The sequence below is a fragment of the Nerophis ophidion genome, linkage group LG26 (genome assembly GCF_033978795.1).
Source record: "Nerophis ophidion isolate RoL-2023_Sa linkage group LG26, RoL_Noph_v1.0, whole genome shotgun sequence".
Classification (NCBI taxonomy): Eukaryota; Metazoa; Chordata; class Actinopteri; order Syngnathiformes; family Syngnathidae; genus Nerophis; species Nerophis ophidion.
In genome coordinates, this window is record NC_084636.1 from 30,522,377 (window position 1) to 30,546,642 (window position 24,266).

The following is a 24,266-nucleotide window of genomic DNA, read 5'->3' on the forward strand; positions in this document are numbered from 1 at the left end:
TGCACAGTACAGTACATATTCCGTACAATTGACCACTAAATGGTAACACCCCAATAAGTTTTTCAACGTTAATCAATTACTTAATAAATGACCAAGTCGAGGTGATCTACCTCATATATATATATATATATATGTATATAATTTATAGTTATGTATTTTGTCGTTTTTGTTGACATGTTAAAGGTGTTATAATGATAATACAAGCATGTTTAACATATAGATTCCTATCTTTCATGAAGACAAGAATATAAGTTGGTGTATTACCTGATTCTGATGACTTGCATTGACTGGAATCAGACAGTGCTGATAATGTCCACATTTTCAAATGGAGGAGAAAAAAAGTTCCTCTTTTCTGTCGAATACCACATGAATGTCGTTGGTTTTTGGCATCTTCCATATTCGTTTTTATACACTTTACAATAAATACATTGGCGGCAAACTCCGTAGTTATCTAGCTTGTATGCTCTGGCTTTCGGAGACTCTTATTTTGTTAGCGCAGGCGCGATGAGCGGCACTTTTATTGTGAAGACAGGAACTGTGCGATCAGTCTTTAGGCTTTTGACGGGAAGTACGGTTGAAGTAAAAAGTGTCTTTTTTCTTTTACACTTTTGATTGATTGATTGCAACTTTCATTAGTAGATTGCACAGTACAGTACATATTCCGTACAGTTGACCACTAAATGGTAACACCCCAATAAGTTTTTCAACCTTTTTAGGTCGGATTCGACGTGTGAAGGTCACGTGACCGCCTGGTTTTGTTTGATTGGTCCAACATCACCAGTGACTGCATGTGATTGGTGAAACACAAGCATGCGTAGTTCTTACTTTGAATGCGTGTCTGACAAAATCAAAACAAACAAAGCGTGCATTAACAGATCGATAAAAAAAAAAAAGTAGCGAGTAGCGAGCTGATTGCAGATAAATGGAGCGGAGTAAAAGTAGCGTTTCTTCTCTATAAATATACTCAAGTAAAAGTAAAAGTATGTTGCATAAAAACTACTCTTAGAAGTACAATTTATCCCAAAAGTTACTCAAGTAGATGTAACGGAGTAAATGTAGCGCGTTACTACCCACCTCTGGTGCTAACTTAGATACAATTATTCTGACACTTTTAGACTACTATCCATTCCCATGCTTTTATCATTGTTTTTTTCCCAAAATCTAACCTTGTTTGTGTGAATGTTTTCCACCAGCAGATGATAGTTTTTTGTTGGTCAGTATTTTAAAACAGCTCTTTTTCAAAATTAACAGATGGCAGAAATACAAGGAGACTTTAAAGGCCTACTGAACCCCACTACTACCGACCACGCAGTCTGATAGTTTATATATCAATGATGAAATATTAACATTGCAACACATGCCAATACGGCCGCTTTAGTTTACTAAATTGCAATTTTAAATTTCCCGCGGAGTTTCTTGTTGAAAACGTCGCGGAATGATGACGCTTATGTTGACGCGTGCTTGTGACGTTATTGGTTGGAGTGGACATGTCAGCCCAGCACCACACACAGCTAAAAGTCGTCTCTTTTCATCGCATAATTACACAGTATTTTGGACATCTGTGTTGCAGAATCTTTTGCAATTTGTATAATTAATAATGGAGACTATAAAGAAGAATGCTGTTGGTGGAAAGCGGTGGATTGCAGCTGTCGTTTGCAACCGAAACACAGCCGGTGTTTCTTTGTTTGTTGTGAAGCTTTAACACAGAGCGGTCAAGCAAACATGTTTCTCTACGTCAACCAGCAAGTTTTTGGATGGGAAATTTGTGATATTAAGTTGGCTCTTACCGGAGACATCAGTGGATTATGCGACCTCCTCAAAAAGGCAGCTGTGATCTTGGCTACTCGGCTTCTCTCAGAGACACTGGCATTCACCGCAGCCATTTGACTTTCAGGTATGACTTTAGAATCTCACTAAAACACTATTAACACAATAAGCAGATAAGGGATTTTCCAGAATTATTTCTAGTAAATGTGTCTAATTACATCTGAAACACTCCCACTGCCTCCGCCTGGAGCCGTCGCCTTTTATTTTCTTTTTTTTTGTGTGTGCTTCACTCTAACTTTCCTCATCCACGAATCTTTCATCCTCGCTCAAATTAATGGGGAAATCGTCGCTTTCTCGGTCCGAATAGCTCTTGCTGCTGGAGGCTATGATTATAAACAATGTGAGGACGTGAGGAGCCCTACAACCCGTGACATCACGCGCACGTCGTCTGCTACTTCCTGTAAAGGCAAGGCTTTTTTATTAGCGACCAAAAGTTGCGAACTTTATCGTCGATGTTCTCTACTAAATCCTTTCAGCAAATATATGGCATCCATCCATCCATCTTCTTCCGCTTATCCGAGGTCGGGTCGCGGGGGCAACAGCCTAAGCAGGGAAACCCAGACTTCCCTCTCCCCAGCCACTTCGTCTAGCTCTTCCCGGGGGATCCCGAGGCATTCCCAGGCCAGCCGGGAGACATAGTCTTCCCAACGTGTCCTGGGTCTTCCCCGTGGCCTCCACCGGTTGGACGTGCCCTAAACACCTCCCTAGGGAGGCGTTCGGGTGGCATCCTGACCAGATGCCCGAACCACCTCATCTGGCTCCTCTCGATGTGAAGGAGCAGCAGCTTTACTTTGAGTTCCTCCCGGATGGCAGAGCTTCTCACCCTATCTCTAAGGGAGAGCCCCGCCACACGGCGGAGGAAACTCATTTCGGCCGCTTGTACCCGTGATCTTATCCTTTCGGTCATGACCCAAAGCTCATGACCATAGGTGAGGATGGGAACGTAGATCGACCGGTAAATTGAGAGCTTTGCCTTCCGGCTCAGCTCCTTCTTCACCACAACGGATCGGTACAACGTCCGCATTACTGAAGACGCCGCACCGATCCGCCTGTCGATCTCACGATCCACTCTTCCCTCACTCGTGAACAAGACTCCTAGGTACTTGAACTCCTCCACTTGGGGCAGGGTCTCCTCCCCAACCCGGAGATGGCATTCCACCCTTTTCCGGGCGAGAACCATGGACTCGGACTTGGAGGTGCTGATTCTCATTCCGGTCGCTTCACACTCGGCTGCGAACCGATCCAGCAAGAGCTGAAGATCCCGGTCAGATGAAGCCATCAGGACCACATCATCTGCAAAAAGCAGAGACCTAATCCTGCGGTCACCAAACCGGAACCCCTCAACGCCTTCACTGCGCCTAGAAATTCTGTCCATAAAAGTTATGAACAGAATCGGTGACAAAGGGCAGCCTTGGCGGAGTCCAGCCCTCACTGGAAATGTGTTCGACTTACTGCCGGCAATGCGGACCAAGCTCTGACACTGATCATACAGGGAACGGACCGCCACAATAAGACAGTCCGATACCCCATACTCTCTGAGCACTCCCCACAGGACATCCCGAGGGACACGGTCGAATGCCTTCTCCAAGTCCACAAAGCACATGTAGACTGGTTGGGCAAACTCCCATGCACCCTCAAGAACCCTGCCGAGAGTATAGAGCTGGTCCACAGTTCCACGACCAGGACGAAAACCACACTGTTCCTCCTGAATCCGAGGTTCGACTATCCGGCGTAGCCTCCTCTCCAGTACACCTGAATAAACCTTACCGGGAAGGTTGCTTTAGTTATTAGATATTGTGCTCAAGTTAGACTTTTTCTAATCTATGCAAGGACAAAACTTCTTGTCTGAGGGGGGGGGGCCTCTGCCACAGATGTTATCTTTGTTTTAGCCCGCTAACAGCCAAAGACTTCAAGGACCTCAACGAAGTTAAGATGACAACACGCGGACGAAGCAGAGACTTCAAGGACCTCAACGAAGATAAGATGACAACACGCAGACGAAGCGGGTACCAGGCGAAATCACAAGGCCCCCCCAGCCCATTCCGTCACGTACTGTTCGTCCTGGACCTGCCTTGCATAATATATGTCAGTGGTTCTCAAATGGGGGTACGTGTACCCCTGGGGGTACTTGCAGGTATGCCAAGGGGTACGTGAGATTTTTTTTTAAATATTCTAAAAATAGCAACAATTAAAAAATCCTTCATAAATAAAATTATTGAATAAAACTTCAACAAAATATGAATGTAAGTTCATAAACTGTGAAAAGAAATGCAACAATGCAATATTTAGTGTTGACAGCTAATTTTTTTGTGGACACGTTCCATAAATATTGATGTTAAGGATTTCTTTTTTTGGGACGAAATGTTTAGAATTAAGTTCATGAATCCAGATGGATCTCTATTACAATCCCCAAAGAGGGAACTTTAAGTTGATGATTACTTCTGTGTGTAGAAATCTTTATTAATCATTGAATCACTTGTTAATTTTTCAACAAGTTTGTAGCTATTTTTATATATTTTTTTCGAAATAGTTAAAGAAAGACCACTACAAATGAGCAACATTTTGCCCTGTTATACAATTTAATAAACCCGAAATTGATGACATAGTGCTGTTTTTTTTTTAACCAAAAATGCTTTGCTCTGATTAGGGGGTACTTGAATTAAAAACATGTTCACAGGGGGTACATCACTGAAAAAACGTTGAGAACCACTGATATAAGTGACCACTCCTTTTAAAGGCGGCCTCAGTGATGTTGACTATGGAACTCTGAATAAAAAGAGGGACGCGGGAGCTGAACCTTAGAGCGTAGGGCGAGACTGTGACTAAGTGTGCAGCGACATGCGTTCTCCTCATGAGCTAAATTGAACTCTGTCTCTGCATGATTCCTTGCTTCTTGTCTGATTAATAGATACCATCAGTGTTTGAACCTGACAGTCAATTTTGTACTTTTTTTTTATGTCATTGCCTGAAATAAATAAATAAAAAATAATAACAAAAAAAAACTATTTGTATGTGTATCTAATTTTTCCAAGTTAAATCATTGTTTAATCACAGCGAGGACCTCACCTGGGCTCACAACACACCAACAAACAATAAAGAAAGCCCAGCAGCGACTGTACTTCCTAAGAAGGCTGATAAAATTTGGCATGCCAGCCAAAATTCTCAGCAACTTCTGAAGAAGTACGGTTGAGAGTGTCCTTAGCAGCTTAATCATGGTCTAGTATGGAAACTGCGCTGCTAAGGACAGGAAGGCACTCCAGCGAGTGATTAAAACTGCTCAGTTACATATCAGGAGCAGCCCACCCCACACTACAGGAAATGTACTCTACCAAGGCCACCAGGAGAGCACACAACATCGTAAAGAACAGTACACACCCCCAGCACAGTCTTACCATCAAACAGACAATACAGGAGCCTGAAAGCCAGGACTTCAAGACTGACAAACAGTTTCTACCCATGAATGGTAACTTGTGAATGCAGCAACCCCCTCGCCCCCCTTTTTACTTTTATCTTTTGAACAAAAGACAGCTACCATGACCACCCCCGAACTGTGAACCATCACTGTAGACCAGGGGCGCTCACACTTTTTCCGCAGGCGAGCTACTTTTCAATTGACCAAGTCGAGGAGATCTACCTCATTCCTATTTATAATTTATATTTATTTATTTATGAAAGAGACATTTTTGTTAACAAGTTAATGGTGTTTAATGATAATACAAGCATGTTTAACACACATAGATTCCTTTCTTTCATGAAGACAAGAATATAAGTTGGTGTATTACCTGATTCTGATGACTTGCATTGATTGGAATTAGACAGTGGTGCTGATAACGTCCGCATTTTCAAATGGAGGAACAAAAAAAAGTTGTCCTTTCTGTCCAATACCACATGAAAGTGGTTGGATTTGGCATCTCATTTGTCCAACTTGCATACTCGTTTTTAAACACTTTGTTATGAGAGTAGCATATGTGTGTGGCCCTTTAATGTCTGGCAGCAGGTGAGTGACGTCAGTGAGTGTGCGGGTGGGCAAGCAAGTGAGAAAGCGGTCGCTGAGGTCGGGGGAGAAATACATTGACATCAAACTCCGTAGCTTGCTAGCTTGTGCACGCTAGCTTTCTGAGACTCTTATTTTGTTAGCACAGGCAGGATGAAACAGGTCTTTTATGGTGAAGACAGGAACTGTGCAGTCGGTCTTTAGAGTTTTGACAGTAGGTACGGAGTCTCTAGAAATAAAATGTGTTTCTCTGCGTCCGCCCTGTTAGTGATTTTTTTTCTTAAATATGAGCTCGCAGCAGCCAGCGTCATCTCACAAGATCCTCGGGTGCCGAGAATGTCAAACAACTGACGAAAGTGAAGTCTTGGTATGATTGATGATTGCTCATTTTTATGTCTATTTTTTAATGCCTGGCTTGAGATCGACTGACACACCCTCCGAGATCGCGATCGACGTAATGGGCACCCCTGGTCTAGACACTTTTCCCCTTTGATCACTAAAGACACTTTAAACTGCTGCTGTGACCCTATGTCACCTCCATATTTATACTGTTGACTGTGAATCAGAATGTGCAATAATGTTATGTTACTCCCTGTGCCTTGTATATAACATATTTGATTTTTATTTTAGCTAAGAAAACATTGTTGAATACGAAAATCTCCTTAAAAACTTTGTAAGTGGGCCCAAGAACAACATTTGTTCTTAAGAACGGTTGCTGAATGGGGCCAACTGACTATAGCTTCAATAAATTCATCCATGCATCCATCCATTCTCTACCCCTTGTCCCTTTTTGGGTCGCGGGGGCTGCTGGCGCCTATCTCAGCTACAATCGGGCGGAAGGCGGGGTACACCCTGGACAAGTCGCCACCTCATCGCAGGGCCAACACAGATAGACAGACAACATTCACACTCACATTCACACACTAGGGCCAATTTAGTGTTGCCAATCAACCTATCCCCAGGTGCATGTCTTTGGAAGTGGGAGGAAGCCGGAGTACCCGGAGGGAACCCACGCATTCACGGGGAGAACATGCAAACTCCACACAGAAAGATCCCGAGCCTGGGGTTGAACCCAGGACTGCTCACGAACCTTCGTATTGTGAGGCAGATGCACTAACCCCTGTATCACAGTGCTGCCATAATAAATTCAAATTAAATATGTTAAATATAGAGATAATTGTTTTCACATCTTTTGAAGACCTGTCAAATTAAATATACATGAATCAAATCTTATCAAATCAGTGTGGCGGGACTTCGAATGAAATGTATATGACGTCATCACTTTTTGATACAGAAAGTCGATCCTATGTTCTCTCCTGTGCATGAAAAGTGCTGTAAATGTTGATAGTGTCATGCATTAAAGGCCTACTGAAATGAGATTTTCTTATTTAAAACGGGGATAGCAGGTCCATTCTATGTGTCATACTTGATCATTTCGCGATATTGTCATATTTTTGCTGAAAGGATTTAGTAGAGAACATCCACGATAAAGTTCACAACTTTTGGTCGCTAATAGAAAAGCCCTGCCTTTACCGGAAGTATGTGCGCGTGATGTCACGAGTTGCAGGGCTCCTCACATATTCACATTGTTTTTAATGTGAGCCACCAGCACAGTAAGAGCAATTCGGACCGAGAAAGCGACAATTTCCCCATTAATTCGAGCGTGGATGAAAGATTTGTGAATAAGGATATCGATAATGAAGGACTAGAAGAAAAAAAAAAGCGACGGCTCCGGGCGGCGGCAATGTGAGCGTTTCAGATGTAATTAGACACATTTACTGTGAATGTTGTCTGTCTATCTGTGTTGGTCCTGTAATGAGGTGGCGACTTGTCCAGGGTGTACTCCGCCTTCCGCCCGAATGCAGCAGAGATAGGCTCCAGCAACCCCTGCAACCCCAAAGGGACAAGAGGTCAATCAATCAATCAATCAATGTTTATTTATATAGCCCCAAATCACAAATGTCTCAAAGGACTGCACAAATCATTACGACTACAACATCCTCGGAAGAACCCACAAAAGGGCAAGGAAAACTCACACCCAGTGGGCAGGGAGAATTCACATCCAGTGGGACGCCAGTGACAATGCTGACTATGAGAAACCTTGGAGAGGACCTCAGATGTGGGCAACTCCCCCCCTCTAGGGGACCGAAAGCAATGGATGTCGAGCGGGTCTAACATGATACTGTGAAAGTTCAATCCATAGTGGCTCCAACACAGCCGCGAGAGTTCAGTTCAAAGCGGATCCAAGACAGCAGCGAGAGTCCCGTCCACAGGAGACCATCTCAAGTGGAGGCGGATCAGCAGCGTAGAGATGTCCCCAACCGATACAGGCGAGCGGTCCATCCTGGGTCCCGACGAGCGGTCCATCCTGGGTCTCGACTCTGGACAGCCAGTACTTCATCCATGGTCATCGGACCGTAGCCCCTCCACAAGGGAGGGGGGGACATAGGAGAAAGAAAAGAAGCGGCAGATCAACTGGTCTAAAAAGGAGGTCTATTTAAAGGCTAGAGTATACGGATGAGTTTTAAGGTGAGACTTAAATGCTTCTACTGAGGTAGCATCTCGAACTGTTACCGGGAGGTTATTCCAGAGTACTGGAGCCCGAACGGAAAACGCTCTATAGCCCGCAGACTTTTTTTGGGCTCTAGGAATCACTAATAAGCCGGAGTCTTTTGAAGGCAGATTTCTTGCCGGGACATATGGTACAATACAATAGGCATGATAGGATGGAGCTAGACCGTGTAGTATTTTATACGTAATTAGTAAAACCTTAAAGTCACATCTTAAGTGCACAGGAAGCCAGTGCAGGTGAGCCAGTACAGGCGTAATGTGATCAAACTTTCTTGTTCTTGTCAAAAGTCTAGCAGCAGCATTTTGTACCAACTGTAATCTTTTAATGCTGGACATGGGGAGACCCGAAAATAATACGTTACAGTAATCGAGACGAGACGTAACAAACGCATGGATAATGATCTCGGCGTCTTTAGTGGACAAAATGGAGCGAATTTTAGCGATATTACGAAGATGAAAGAAGGCCGTTTTAGTAACGTTTTTAATGTGTGACTCAAAGGAGAGAGTTGGGTCGAAGATTTTTTACCGAGTCACCTTGTTTTATTATTTGGTTGTCAAATGTTAAAGTTGTATTATTAAATAGAGGTCGGTGTCTAGCAGGACCGATAATCAGCATTTCCGTTTTTTTGGCGTTAAGTTTCAAAAAGTTAGCGGACATCCATTGTTTAATTTCATTAAGACACGCTTCCAACTGACTACAGTCCGGCGTGTTGGTCAGCTTTAGGGGCATGTAGAGTTGGGTGTCAAGAGGTAGAAAATGGATGGATGTATGATTGATTGAATTTATTTGATTGAAACTTTTATTAGTAGATTACACAGTACAGTACATATTCCATAGAATTGACCACTAAATAGTAACACCCGAATACGTTTTTCAACTTGTTTAAGTCGGTGTCCACGTAAATCAATTCATGGTAAATGAACTCTAATCATTTAAGTCCACCGTCCAAATCGGGGTATCCTGATTGGGTGGTAAGCCATGATCTCAGTGTGCATTGTATAGCTCTGAAAAGGGGGATGGCTTAAAGAGGTGCAAACAAAGGAAGGAACTCACATACCCCAAAAGACACACCCACCACAGACAAAAGTCTGGAAACCCTGCACCAGAACATTTAGAACAGAAGAACCATTCTGCAATCAAGGCAAAACGCAACAAACACGAAGAAGAAGTCAGCTTATTTCGATGTTTAAAATCAGCTTTAAGTTGTTACCTTCAACGAGAAACCGAAGAAGAAGAAAAGCCGGAAGTTAGCAACGCGCAGGTTTTGTTTGTTTAAAAAAAAAAAAAAAAAAATGTGTCAGGTGAAAAAGCTGAGAATGTTGATGGAACAACGACTACATTCTGTGGTGGAAGAAATATTTGGACTGTTTGAAAGAACCATAGCAACGTACGAGGAGGAACTTTCCAGGACGAAAGAGGAAAACGAGCGACAACAAGAACTACTGGATGCTGTTTTCAAACCTCAAGTTGTGCTACACAGAGCAGGTTTGTTTACATCTTTTTACCATCCATCCATCCATTTTTCTACCGCTTGTCCCTTGCGGGGGTGTGTTGGAGCCTATCTCAGCTGCATTCGGGCGGAAGGCGGTTTACACCCTGGACAAGTCGCCACCTCATCGCAGGGCCAACACAGATAGACAGACAACATTCACACTCACATTCACACACTAGGGCCAATTTAGTGTTGCCAATCAACCTATCCCCAGGTGCATGTCTTTGGAAGTGGGAGGAAGCCGGAGTACCCGGAGGGAACCCACGCATTCACGGGGAGAACATGCAAACTCCACACAGAAAGATCCCGAGCCTGGATTTGAACCCAGGACTGCAGGACCTTCGTATTGTGAGGCAGACGCACTAACCCCTCTGCCACCGTGAAACCCATATATATGTGTGGTTTATAATTTTCAACAACTTCAATTACGAACTATTATTAAACATAATAATAATTCCAAAACGGGCAGGGGTTAGTGCACAGAGGCTATTTCATCCCTACTAGCCTGTTTTGCAGGTTTCCCTGCTTTTCAGGGGATTTTATTAAATATTTTATTATAAAATCCCCTGTTTCGCAGGTTTCCCTGCTCTTCAGAGGATTTTTTTTATACATGCATCTCTTTCAACCGCTTATCCCTTTAGAGGAGAGCAGGGGAAACCTGCGAAACAGGCTTGTAGGGATGAAATATCCTCTGTGTTATTTCCTGATCAAACGTGTATATATATATATATATATATATATATATATATATATATATATATATATGTACAGCCCGGCCCCCAGCTAAATTTTTTTAACACAATGCGGCCCCCGACTCAAAAAGTTTGGAGACCCCTGATTTACATTATTTACAATCCGGGGGTTGGGAAGTGTGTGTGTGTGTGTGTGTGTGGGGGGGGTTGTAGCAAAGGTTGATATCATCACTTCAGTCATCAACAATTGCATCATCAGAGAAATTTGGTAACTCGGTAGGATATGTACAACGAACAATGAACATAGTGAGTTCAGAAAACATAAGAACAAGTATATATATTTGATTATTTACAGTCTGGGGAGGTGAGATGTGGAGGGGGGGATGGTATTAGTCAAGGGTTGAATTTGGAGCCTGGAGGTGTTCTTTTAGTGCGGTTTTGAAGGAGGATAGAGATGCACTTTCTTTTACACCCGTTGGGAGAGCAATCCATATTGATGTGGTATAGAAGGAGAATGAGTTAAGACCTTTGTTAGATTGAATCTGGGTTTAACGTGGTTTGTGGAGCTCCTCCTGGTGTTGTGGTTATGGCGGTCATTTACGTTATGGAAGTAGTTTGACGTGTACTTCGGTATCAGGGAGGTGTGGCGGATTTTATGTCACGCCTTGGACTATGGGATATTTTGTTTTTCCAACACAAAGGATGATTGGCACGAGCCAGGCGTGAACGTGAGTACATTTTTAATTATTACTACACAAACAAACTAGAAAATGGCGCGCACAATGGCGAAGAACAAACTTGACTAATGAAAACAAAAGACTAGCACAGAGGCTATAACTATAAACATGAAACCAAAACACTTGCTCAATGGCATGAATAACAATGAACTATAAACAAAAACTAACATTACATGGAACTGAGAATGAGACATGGATCTTTGCAAGGTGCGTAGCAGGTGGTAGGCATGAGAAGCAGGTGTAAGTAGGTAAAGTTGCTAGCCCGAAGAATAGAAACAGAATGGCTTAAATAGCAGTGACATAATCAGTGAAGGAAGAGGTGCGTGACATGACAGCTGAAACTAATGAGTTGGCATGGTAACGAAAACAAAACCAGGAAGTGCAAAACAGGAAACAAGTGTCCAAAAAAACAAAATATAACATGACCAAAACAAAACATGATCCATAGACATGACATTTTATAGACAAGGCTCAGTGCAAGTTGTTTTACTTTGTCCTCCACTCTGAGCCGGCCCACTTTAGAGAAGTGGGTAGGAGTGAGGTGTGATCTGGGGTGGAGGTCTAAAAGTAACCTGACTAGGGTACCAGGAGGTGCAGGCGCAATCTAAAAAGGGTTGAACGAGAGTTCCCGCTACAATCTTCAAGGTGCTTTTGTTGACCAGAGAGGAGATTCTGTAGAGAAATCTCGTTCGTTGGTTGACCTTTTTGATTACGTTGACCTTTTTGATTACAACCCACAGACATTAGGAAATTGGACACAGGCCGGACTTGAAGACGTCGCTGATTAACTCGCCGCCACCTCGTTTAAGGCTTTTCAAAACCCTATGGCGCTGGACATGTTGTTTGTGTTTTATATTCTGCAGACGTCCAGCCGGTGTCAGCAGAGAGTCAAAAAGAGGTTCCCTCCAAGCAGCAGGAGTGGAGCTCCAGTGTTGGGCAAAAGGAGTTGGAACCTCCCCACATTAAAGAGGAAGAGGAAGAACTGTGGGAGCAGCTTCAAAGGTTGGAGGAGGCTCGTGATGAAGATGAAGCTCAGTCCTTACAGCTTCATCTCAGTCAAAGTGACGAAAACAGAGGGGCGGAGCTTCTAACTCAACACATCACAGCTGATGGAGAGCATCGTGAAGATATAAACTCAGAACCAGACAACATCTTTGCTCCACTGTCAGATACAGACGGCATGTCAGACTCTTCTGAGAGAAATCACAGTGACGACGTTTGTAAGCCGTCCGAGAATAATAAAAACTCTAAAGATGATATGAGACATCCTGCTGACAAAAAACACTATAATTGTTCTGAATGTGGGAAATCATTGACAAAGAAGAGTAATTTAATAGCACACATGAGACTACATACTGGGGAGAAACCTTTTGCGTGCTCAGTTTGTTCCAAAAGATTCTCTACAAAGGAAGCCCTGAAACAACACATGAATGGACACAGAGCGGAGAAACCTTTCGCTTGCTCAGTGTGTTCAAAAAGACTGTCCTCTAAAAGTCTCCTTAAAAGACACATGATGATACATACAGGGGAGAATCCCTTTTCTTGTTCAGTTTGTCCTAAAAGAGTTAAGACTAAATCCCAAATGATGTTACACATGAGAACACACACTGGGGAGAAACCCTATACTTGCTCTGTCTGTAGGAAGTGTTTTGCCAGTAAAAATGGCATGACCAAGCACATGAAATCACACTTGGAAGAGAGTCAATTTACTTGCCCACTTTGCCCTAATAGATACTTGTGTAAAAGTGCTGTGATGGTACACATGAGAACTCACACGGGGGAGAAACCGTTCAGTTGCAACGTATGCAATAAAAGGTTCACATATAAGTATCAGGTCAAAAGACACAACTGTGCAGCAGACTTGGACGCTGCTGCACAGTGTGGCTCAGGTGGTAGAGCGGTCTTCCATAATTCGGAGGATTTCCTGGTATGACTCGAGCGTTTGCCATCCCAGTCCCTTTACATGTGTCCCTGGGCAAGACAGTTTACCCACCTTGCTAGCAGTGTCAGACACACAGTTTTTGGCGGAACAAAACACAATAAGTATTTAAGTCTGCAGGGATTTAAATACATTCTAACTGTGACTGTGATTTCAGGTGGGGTTTCTCATTTTGTGGTGTTGTATTTTTTCTCATGTAATTATTTCTAAAGTTGTATTTGGCAATTACTAAACAATTTCTTATTTCCTCATTGTCGATATACTGTATATTCATTTAAAAAAATTTAAATAAAGCCACACTTTTTTTTTCTTCATTACATTCTATTGTTTGTATGTCCTGCGATGAGGTGGCGACTTGTCCAGGCTGTACCCCGCCTTCCGCCCGATTGTAGCTGAGATAGGCACAAGCGGCCCCCGCGACCCCAAAGGGAATAAGCGGTAGAAAAATGAATGGATGGATGGATGGATGGATGTTTGCATGATGACCTCTGTCATCATTTTAAGTGGGAGAACTTGCACAATCAGTGGCTGACTAAATACTTTTTTGCCCCACTGTACATATATATATATATATGTATATATATATATATATATATATATATATATATATATATATACATATACGTGTATATATATACATATACGTATATATCTATATGCATATATATACACATATATATATATACTGTATATACATATATGTATATATGCATATATATACATATATATTTACATATATATACATATACATATATATTTACATATATATGCATATACACGTATATATATGCATATACACGTATATATATGCATATACATGTGTATATATATATATATATATATATATATATACACACATGTATATATATAAATACAGTGACGTACTGTCAAGGGAGGCAAGTGAGGCAGTGCCTCACCTTGCCACCAGGAGGGGTAAAACGCTTAACTATGAGATGTTAAAAAAAACAGAGTAATAAAATAAGTTTGAATATTTCTCTTTTGGTCTATGCTTTATATGTGATTTTGATGTGGTTCCTGTATATTTGGATAATTTTCATGGTCAAAATCGCGGAAATCTGTGTTTCCTGATCAAAAAGACGCAGCAGACCAGAAGTGAGGCAGACACAGGTGGTGCCTCCACGGCTGCACACAAAGTCCATTAAGCGTGTGGTTGAGAGGAGGCGCGTGCTTGATGCCATGGGAAAAAGGCAGGCCATGAGGCAGCAGGTACCTCTGCCTCAAAGTAGGGGGTGATATATTGTTCAGTAATCTGACTCGCCACACTGGGAGAAATGGGGGCGCTAAAGATAGCAGACACGTGTCTCTCCAGCAGAAGCCAGCCTTTTTTTGTTTGTTTTTAACTGTATTTAAAACAAACATGGCATTTTTATTAGATATACGCCAGCGTTTGTGGGTGTTATTGCTGCTTCAGATACAAATACAGAAAGGTAAGATACACTAACAATACTTGATTTATTTTGTTAAAAGAAAATGGGACCAAAAAGTATTTAATAACAACTTTGTCCAATACTTTTTGGACCAATTTGTCATACCATAATATCATTATGATAACGTTTTTATGAAAGATAATTACTCCCTTCCTCTTCCTGTTATCCTAATGTGCAACCTAAATCAACAATGGCTAGAACTGCTTATATGAATGTAAGTAGTAGTAAATTATATTTACATAGCGCTTTTCTCTAGTGACTCAAAGCACTTTACATAGTGAAACCCAATATCTAAGTTACATTTAAACCAGTGTGGGTGGCACTGGGAGCAGGTGGGTAAATTGCCTTGCCCAAGGACACAACGGCAGTGACTAGGATGGCGGAAGCGGGAATCGAACCTGCAACCCTCAAGTATATATATATATATATATATATATATATATATACACATATATGTAGGTGTGGGAAAAATCACTAGACTACTTCGTTCCCTCAATCATCAGGAGATTTTAATGGAAGCATTCACATACAATGGTTTATATAGGGCACAGAGTGGGTGGGTACAGGCAGGCGTAGGGTGTGTTACCTAGGAGGTGTTTCCGTCTGTGGCGGCATGTTGAAATGATTTCACTGCGCTTGTTGAGGGATTATAGATCTGGATGATATATAATAAACAGTTTCTCTTTTAAGCATAGGTTGCATCTTTTATTACCACTGTTGTAAGGTGTGCTGGATGCAAGAATTTGCCATGTTATTGAATATTCAACATTATTGTCTTTGAGGTTCCAAATGTGTTTGCTGAGTTCTGTAGAGTTCCGCAAAGTCTGGTTTCTAAAAGGAGGCGTTGTGATTATTCCAATATGGAACCTCAAAGACAATAATGTTGAATATTCAATAACATGGCAAATTCTTGCATCCAGCACACCTTACAACAGTGGTAATAAAAGATGCAACCTATGCTTAAAATAGAAACTGTTTATTATATATCATCCAGCTCTATCATCCCTCAACAAGCGCAGTGAAATCATTTCAACATGCCGCCACAGACGGAAACACCTCCTAGGTAACACATGAGCCAATCACCACACCCTACGCCTGCCTGTACCCACCCACTATGTGCCCTATATAAACCACTGTATGTGAATGCTTCCATTAAAATCTCCTGATGATTGAGGGAACCCCTCATGAAACAGTTCTGTAGAGATGAAGTGGTCTTGTTGGTCTTGTGTTTTTCCACACCTACATATTGCGCTCTACCACGGTATCGAGCACTATTCTCTGGATAATCCAATCAAGACATGTATATATATATATATATATATATATATATATATATATATATATATATATATATATATATATATATATATTTGGATGATGTCATGTTATCGATGGGAAAATGCATTTTTAGACAATATGATTTGATGAGCAGTGAGGAGACAGAGAGTTAACAAGCGGTAGAATGGATTAGATAGATAGATGGATAGATGGATAGATGGATAGATAGATAGATAGATAGATAGATAGATAGATAGATAGATAGATAGATAGATAGATAGATAGATAGATAGATAGATGGATGGATGGATGGATGGATGGATGGATGGATGGATGGATGGATGGATGGATGGATGGATGGATGGATGGATGGATGGATGGATGGATGGATGGATGGATGGATGGATGGATGGATGGATGGATGGATAGATAGATAGATAGATAGATAGATAGATAGATAGATAGATAGATAGATAGATAGATAGATAGATAGATAGATAGATAGATAGATAGTACTTTATTGATTCCTTCAGGAAAGTTCCCTCAGGAAAATTAAAATTCCAGCAGCGGTGTACAGAATTGATATATAATTTAAAAAGTAAATAATAAATAATGGGTATTGTTTTGTATCCCCAGTCATCCTAGCACCACTCCTCCCCTCCAGACAGGAGAAAGGACGGATTAAAAAATAATAATGATTAAAGAAAAAAATAAAAATTAATTAATTAACTTGGGACTTCCGGCGGGCCAGATTTTGGACGCTGGCGTGCCGGATCCGGCTCGCGGGCTGCAGTTTGGGCACCACTGCTGTAGACTGTGGCCCCTGAGGTTGGCAAAGGTAAACCCCGTGCATCAATCAACCTATCAAGAGACTGCTGCTTTCAATCCAATCCACTTTATTTATATAGCACTTTTAAACAACAAGAACGTTTCCAAAGTGCTGCACAGCCATATTAAAAACAATATTAAAAAACAATATTATGCTCCACCAATGACTGAATAAAAACAAAAATCAAATAAATATAAAACCAATATAAAAAAAAAATATATAAAAATAAATATGATTAAAAACAATTTTTAAGGGTAAAATCAATTAACACAGTAAAATAGAAATCAAAAAGTATATTAAAAAAAGGACCACACTGTACATCACCTGAGATGTACAGTTGAACACAGATGGTAAGTACGAATAACACTTGCTGGAACAAAAATCTGATGTTTGAAATAGAAACAGTAGAGGGTATTTGTGTGTAAAATACAATAGTTCAAGTTAAAGGCACGATATTACTGTTAGCCGGTCGAAGATAAGTTAGCCGTGCTAGCTAACCAGCTCGTAGCATGAGGTGTAAGAGATATACCTACTGGCCTTGTTTTAAGTTCATACAGTGCATGGTGACAGTGAGAGCAATGGAATGTTCGTTTGAAAATACAGCCATGATTATTTCAAATCTGACTTTTAGCAATGACTCGTTTTGCGAAAAACGCTACTTCCGGTTTGACGCTAAAAACGTCATTGCGCTGTAGAAACCTTTCCTTATTTCCGGTTTTAGGTGCTGACCATACTTTCTCAACGGAAGTGCTTTAAGTGTCATAATAGCTCATGACACTAGCTGTAAAGCAGGGGTGCCCATTACGTCGATCGCGAGCTACCAGTCGACCGCGGGGGGTGTGTCAGTCGATCTCCAGCCAGGCTTTTTAAAAAAATAGACCTAAAAATTAGTGATTATCAATCTTCACCAAGAAGTCACTTAAATGACATTCACGGTACCGGAGGGTCTTGTGAGATGACGCAAGATCATTAATATGAAAATATGACCAAGAGGAAGGCGAGAAACACTTTTTATTTCAACAGACTCTCGCGCCGTACCTTCCGTCAAAACTCTAAAGGCCGACTGCACATTTCCTATCTTCACAATAAAAGCCCTGCTTCATGCTGCCTGCGCTAACTAAATACAGAGTCTCGGAAAACTGGCGTGCACAAGCGATCCCTCAGAAAGCTGGCGTGCACATAACTTGTGCACGCCAGCTTTCCGAGACTCTTATTTTGTTAGCGCAGGCAGCATGAAGCAGGGCTTTTATTGTGAAGATAGGAAATGTGCAGTCGGCCTTTAGAGTTTTGACGGAAGGGACGGCGCGAAAGTCTGTTGAAATAAAAAGTGTTTCTCGCCTTCCTCTCTGTCATTTTTTCATAATAATGAACTGGCAGCAGCCAGCGTCATCTCACAAGACCCTCGGGTGCCGTGAATGTCAATCAAGCAAGCTACGGAATTTGCCGCCAATGTTTTTCTTGTAAAGTGTATGGAAGCTGGATGAATTAGATGCCAAAAAGCAACCACTTTCATGTGGTATTGTACAGAAAGGACAACTTTTTTTCTCCTCCATTTGAAAATGTGGGCGTTATCATCATTACTGTCTGATTCCAGTCAATGCAAGTCATCAGAATCAGGTAATACACCAACTTATATTCTTGTCTTCGTGAAAGAAAGACATCTATATGTGTTACACATGCTTGTATTATCATTAAACACATCTGACTTGTTTACAAAAATGTCTCTTTCATAAATAAATCAATATAAATGATATATATAAATGAGGTAGATCCCCTCGAGTTGGTCAATTGAAAAGTAGCTCGCCTGCAGAAAAAGTGTGGGCACCCCTGCTTAACAAGATCGTTTAATAAAATAGTATCTTCATATTTAGAATTTCATAAATGCACACAACTTAAAAAGTAATCAGAAGACCAAAAACATAACTAGAAAATGAGAAGCAATACGGTAGGTTGTGCGTTCAAACCCCGGCCGAGTCATACCAGTCAATAAAAATGGGACACATTACCTCCCTGCTTGGCACTTAGCATCAAGGGGTTGGAATTAGGGGTTAAATCACCAAAAATTATTCCCGGGCGCGGCCACTGCTGCTGCTCACTGCTCCCCTCACCTCCCAGGGGGTGAACAAGAGGATGGGTCAGAAGCAGAGGACAAATTTCACCACACCTAGTGCGTGTGAGACAATCATTGGTACTTTAACTTTAACTTGACTTAACATGCAAATTAAACATGCTGGCGCAGTAGTTAGTGCTCGTGCTCCACAGTGAGAAGGTGCTGGGTTCCGTGTGGAGTTTGCGTGTTCTCCCCACGACTGAGTGGGTTCTCTTCCTCCCACCTCCAAAGACATGCACCTGGGGATAGCAACACTAAACTGGCACAAGTGTGAGAATGTGAGTGTGATTGTCGTCTATCTGTGTTGGCCTTGCCATGAGGTGGCGTCTTGTCCAGGATTTACCACCAATCTGTTTTACTGGATTCAGAATAAAACCAACTTCAAAGTTAGTATTTGATAGCTGAGATAGCCACCAGCGGCCCCCCGCGACCCCAAAGGGAATACGTGGTAGAAAATGGATGGGATGGATGGAATATTGTTGAAGATTTATTCCTATTTACAATTATACTGTTAACAAAGTATTGTTGTAGTGGCAATCTTCACCTTTAAATGTTCTAATTTATTGTCACTACTCAACAGGTTTGAGGGAGTGATCCTACGCAGCAGCAAACATTGCATTGAAGTGAGGTCCAGTCAGAAGTCCAGTTAACGCATATATATATTAATAAACTTGCAGGGGGAATGAAACATACCATGGATTATTGTAGACACATTGTGCCATATGTTCTCCTGTATTTCCTGCCAGTTGCTGTCTGCTGTTGTCTGCTGTTGTCTGCTGTTGTTGTCTGTTGTTGTCTGCTGTTGTTGTCTGGTGTTGTTGTCTGTTGTTGTGTGCCGCTGTCTGCTGTTGTTGTCTGCTGTTGTGTGCTGTTGTTGTCTGCTGTTGTCTGCTGTTGTTGTCTGCTGTTGTTGTCTGTTGTTGTGTGCCGCTGTCTGCTGTTGTTGTCTGCTGTTGTGTGCCGTTGTCTGCTGTTGTTGTCTCTTGTTGTGTGCCGTTGTCTGCTGTTGTTGTCTGCTGTTGTGTGCTGTTGTTGTCTGCTGTTGTCTGCTGTTGTTGTCTGCTGTTGTTGTCTGTTGTTGTGTGCCGCTGTCTGCTGTTGTTGTCTGCTGTTGTGTGCCGTTGTCTGCTGTTGTTGTCTCTTGTTGTGTGCCGTTGTCTGCTGTTGTTGTCTGCCGTTGTTGTCTGCTGTTGTCTGCTGTTGTTGTCTGCTGTTGTCTGCCGTTGTTGTCTGCTGTTATTGTCTGCTGTTGTTGTCTGCTGTTGTTGTCTCTTGTTGTGTGCCGTTGTCTGCTGTTGTTGTCTGCCGTTGTTGTCTGCTGTTGTTGTCTCTTGTTGTGTGCCGTTGTCTGCTGTTGTTGTCTGCTGTTGTTGTCTGCTGTTGTTGTCTCTTGTTGTGTGCCGTTGTCTGCTGTTGTTGTCTGCCGTTGTTGTCTGCTGTTGTTGTCTCTTGTTGTGTGCCGTTGTCTGCTGTTGTTGTCTGCTGTTGTTGTCTGCTGTTGTTGTCTGTTGTTGTCTGCTGTTGTTGTGTGCCGTTGTCTGCTGTTGTTGTCTCTTGTTGTGTGCCGTTGTCTGCTGTTGTTGTCTGCTGTTGTTGTCTCTTGTTGTGTGCCGTTGTCTGCTGTTGTTGTCTGCTGTTGTCTGCCGTTGTTGTCTGCTGTTGTTGTCTGCTGTTGTTGTCTCTTGTTGTGTGCCGTTGTCTGCTGTTGTTGTCTGCCGTTGTTGTCTGCTGTTGTTGTCTCTTGTTGTGTGCCGCGGTCTGCTGTTGTTGTCTGCCGTTGTTGTCTGCTGTTGTTGTCTGCCGTTGTTGTCTGCTGTTGTTGTCTGCCATTGTTGTCTGCCGTTGTTGTCTGCTGTTGTTGTCTGCTGTTGTTGTCTGCTGTTGTTGTCTCTTGTTGTGTGCCGTTGTCTGCTGTTGTTGTCTGCCGTTGTTTTCTGCTGTTGTTGTCTCTTGTTGTGTGCCGTTGTCTGCTGTTGTTGTCTGCCGTTGTTGTCTGCTGTTGTTGTCACTTGTTGTGTGCCGTTGTCTGCTGTTGTTGTCTGCCGTTGTTGTCTGCTGTTGTTGTCTCTTGTTGTGTGCCGTTGTCTGCCGTTGTTGTCTGCCGTTGTTGTCTGCTGTTGTTGTCTCTTGTTGTGTGCCGTTGTCTGCTGTTGTTGTCTGCTGTTGTTGTCTCTTGTTGTGTGCCGTTGTCTGCTGTTGTTGTCTCTTGTTGTGTGCCGTTGTCTGCTGTTGTTGTCTGCCGTTGTTGTCTGCTGTTGTTGTCTGCTGTTGTTGTCTGCTGTTGTTGTCTGCTGTTGTTGTCTGCCGTTGTTGTCTGCTGTTGTCTGCTGTTGTTGTCTGCTGTTGTTGTCTGCTGTTGTTGTCTGCTGTTGTTGTCTGCTGTTGTTGTCTGCTGTTGTTGTCTGCTGTTGTTGTCTGCCGTTGTTGTCTGCTGTTGTCTGCCGTTGTTGTCTGCTGTTGTTGTCTGCTGTTGTTGTCTGCTGTTGTTGTCTCTTGTTGTGTGCCGTTGTCTGCTGTTGTTGTCTGCCGTTGTTGTCTGCTGTTGTTGTCTGCTGTTGTTGTCTGCTGTTGTTGTCTGCTGTTGTTGTCTGCCGTTGTTGTCTGCTGTTGTCTGCCGTTGTTGTCTGCTGTTGTTGTCTGCTGTTGTTGTCTCTTGTTGTGTGCCGTTGTCTGCTGTTGTTGTCTCTTGTTGTGTGCCGTTGTCTGCTGTTGTTGTCTGCCGTTGTTGTCTGCTGTTGTTGTCTGCTGTTGTTGTCTGCTGTTGTTGTCTGCCGTTGTTGTCTGCCGTTGTTGTCTGCTGTTGTCTGCCGTTGTTGTCTGCCGTTGTTGTCTGCTGTTGTCTGCCGTTGTTGTCTGCCGTTGTTGTCTGCTGTTATTGTCTGCCGTTGGTAAGAACGGTTTGTCCTCCCACACCTGAGTCCTTCCTAATCAGCTCACCTGTGCTCCTATTTACGCCTTCAACCCTGCACTCCTAAACCAGAAAGCCCGCCACCTAGGGACAAAAGGAAGTAATGCCAACACAAAAATAAGGATGCCTAAAATGGCTCCTACAATTGTCTTATTGATCGATTTATTGAAACTTTTATTAGTAGATTGCACGGTTCAGTATATATTCCGTACAATTGACCACTAAATGGTAACACCCCAATAAGTTTTTCGACTTGTTTAAGTCGTGGTCCCTCGTTTTACCCCTGTTGGCTTTTACAATCTTTATCTTCATCATTTATTTGTACTTAATGTTATTCAAGTATGGCATTTTTAAATGTAATTAATTTCGTTGACAATTCTATTATAGTCATACACTTATTTGCTAGCGGCTACGATTTCAGTACTATTGAAGATCTTTGCTCCTTCTCAACTCTGTGGTAATATTCCATCCATCCATTTTCTACCGCTTATTCCCTTTCGGGGTCGCGGGGGGCGCTGGCGCCTATCTCAGCTACAATCGGGCGGAAGGCAGGGTACACCCTGGACAAGTCGCCACCTCATCGCAGGGCCAACACAGATAGACAGACAACATTCACACTCACATTCACACACGAGGGCCAATTTAGTGTTGCCAATCAACCTATCCCCAGGTGCATGTTTTTGGTAATATTCTTTTCACAAAATACCACCAATAGTACGTTAATGTTAAATCTTACTTGTGAATAGTTAAAGTTAAGTTAAAGCACCAATGATTGTCACACACACACACACTAGGTGTGGTGAAATGTGTCCTCTGCATTTGACCCATCCCCTTGTTCACCCCCTGGGAGGTGAGGGGAGCAGTGAGCAGCAGCGGTGCCGCGCCCGGGAATCATTTATTGGTGATTTAACCCCCAATTCCAACCCTTGATGCTGAGTGCCAGGCAGGGAGGTAATGGGTCCCATTTTTATAGTCTTTGGTATGACTCGGCCGGAGTTTGAACTCACAACCTACACTCTAACAACTAGGCCAGTGGTTCTCAACCGTTTTTCCGTGATGTACCCCCTGTGAACATTTTTAAAATTCAAGTACCCCCTAATCAGAGCAAATCATTTTTGGTTGGAAAAAAAAGTAGTAAAGAAGTAAAATACAGCACTATGTCATCATTTTCTGATTTATTAAATTGTACAACAGTGCAAAATATTGCTCATTTGTAGTGGTATTTCTTGAACTATTTGGAAAAAAAGATATCAAAATGTTGAAAAATAAACAAGTGACTCAATTATATATAAACATTTCTACGCATAGAAGTAATCATCAACTTAAAGTGCCCTCTTTGGGGATTGTAATAGAGATCCATCTGGATTCATGAACTTAATTCTAAACATTTCTTCACAAAAAATAAATCTTTAACATCAATATTTATGGAACATGTCCACAAAAAAATCTAGCTGTCAACACTGAATATTGCATTGCTGCATTTCTTTTCACAGTTTATGAACTTACATTCATATTTTGTTGAAGTATTATTCAATAAATATATTTATAAAGGATTTTTAAATTGTTGATATTTTTCAGAATATTTTTAAAAAATCTCACGTACCCCTTGGCATACCTTCAAGTACACCCAGGGGTACGCGTACCCCCATTTGAGGACCACTGCACTAGGCCACTGAGTATTCAGCTGATTCCTATTTTCATTTGAGGAGGAAAACGCTGAACACCAGTCCGGCATCTTTGTTTTCCACCTGCCAACTGTCAGTTTAGGCTGCTCGCAGCGCTCCTCGTCACCACTTCAAGATGGCGGCCGAATTTCTCGCGTCACAGCAGCCAATGCTGCGTCTCCTTATAAACTGTCTATAACAGGGGTGCCCACACTTTTTCTGCAGGCGAGCAACTTTTCAATTGACCAACTCGAGGGGATCTACCTCATTTATATATATCATTTATATTTATTTATTTATGAAAGAGACATTTTTGTAAACAAGTTAAATGTGTTTAATGATAATACAAGCATGTGTAACACATATAGATGTCTTTCTTTCACAAAGACAAGAATATAAGTTGGTGTATTACCTGATTCTGATGACTTGCATTGATTGGAATCAGACAGTAATGATGATAACGCCCACATTTTCAAATGGAGGAGAAAAAAAGTTGTCCTTTCTGTACAATACCACATGAAAGTGGTTGGTTTTTGGCATCTAATTCATCCAGCTTCCATACACTTTACAAGAAAAACATTGGCGGCAAATTCCGTAGCTTGCTTGATTGACATTCACGGCACCCGAGGGTCTTGTGAGATGACGCTGGCTGCTGCCAGTTCATTATTATGAAAAAATGACAGAGAGGAAGGCGAGAAACACTTTTTATTTCAACAGACTTTCGCGCCGTCCCTTCCGTTAAAACTCTAAAGGCCGACTGCACATTTCCTATCTTC

The 24,266-nt window shown here is 42.1% G+C and overlaps 1 protein-coding gene across 1 annotated transcript; it reads left to right on the forward strand.

Annotated features, from left to right (window-relative positions):
- The first annotated feature begins 9,486 nt into the window (after positions 1-9,486).
- Positions 9,487-13,481, forward strand: LOC133543660 (zinc finger protein OZF-like). Its single transcript, XM_061888343.1, has 2 exons — positions 9,487-9,878; positions 12,178-13,481. Exons 1-2 carry the CDS (start codon positions 9,686-9,688, stop codon positions 13,245-13,247), a joined length of 1,263 nt encoding a protein of 420 aa, XP_061744327.1. The 5' UTR covers positions 9,487-9,685; the 3' UTR covers positions 13,248-13,481.
- The last annotated feature ends 10,785 nt before the right edge of the window (positions 13,482-24,266 follow it).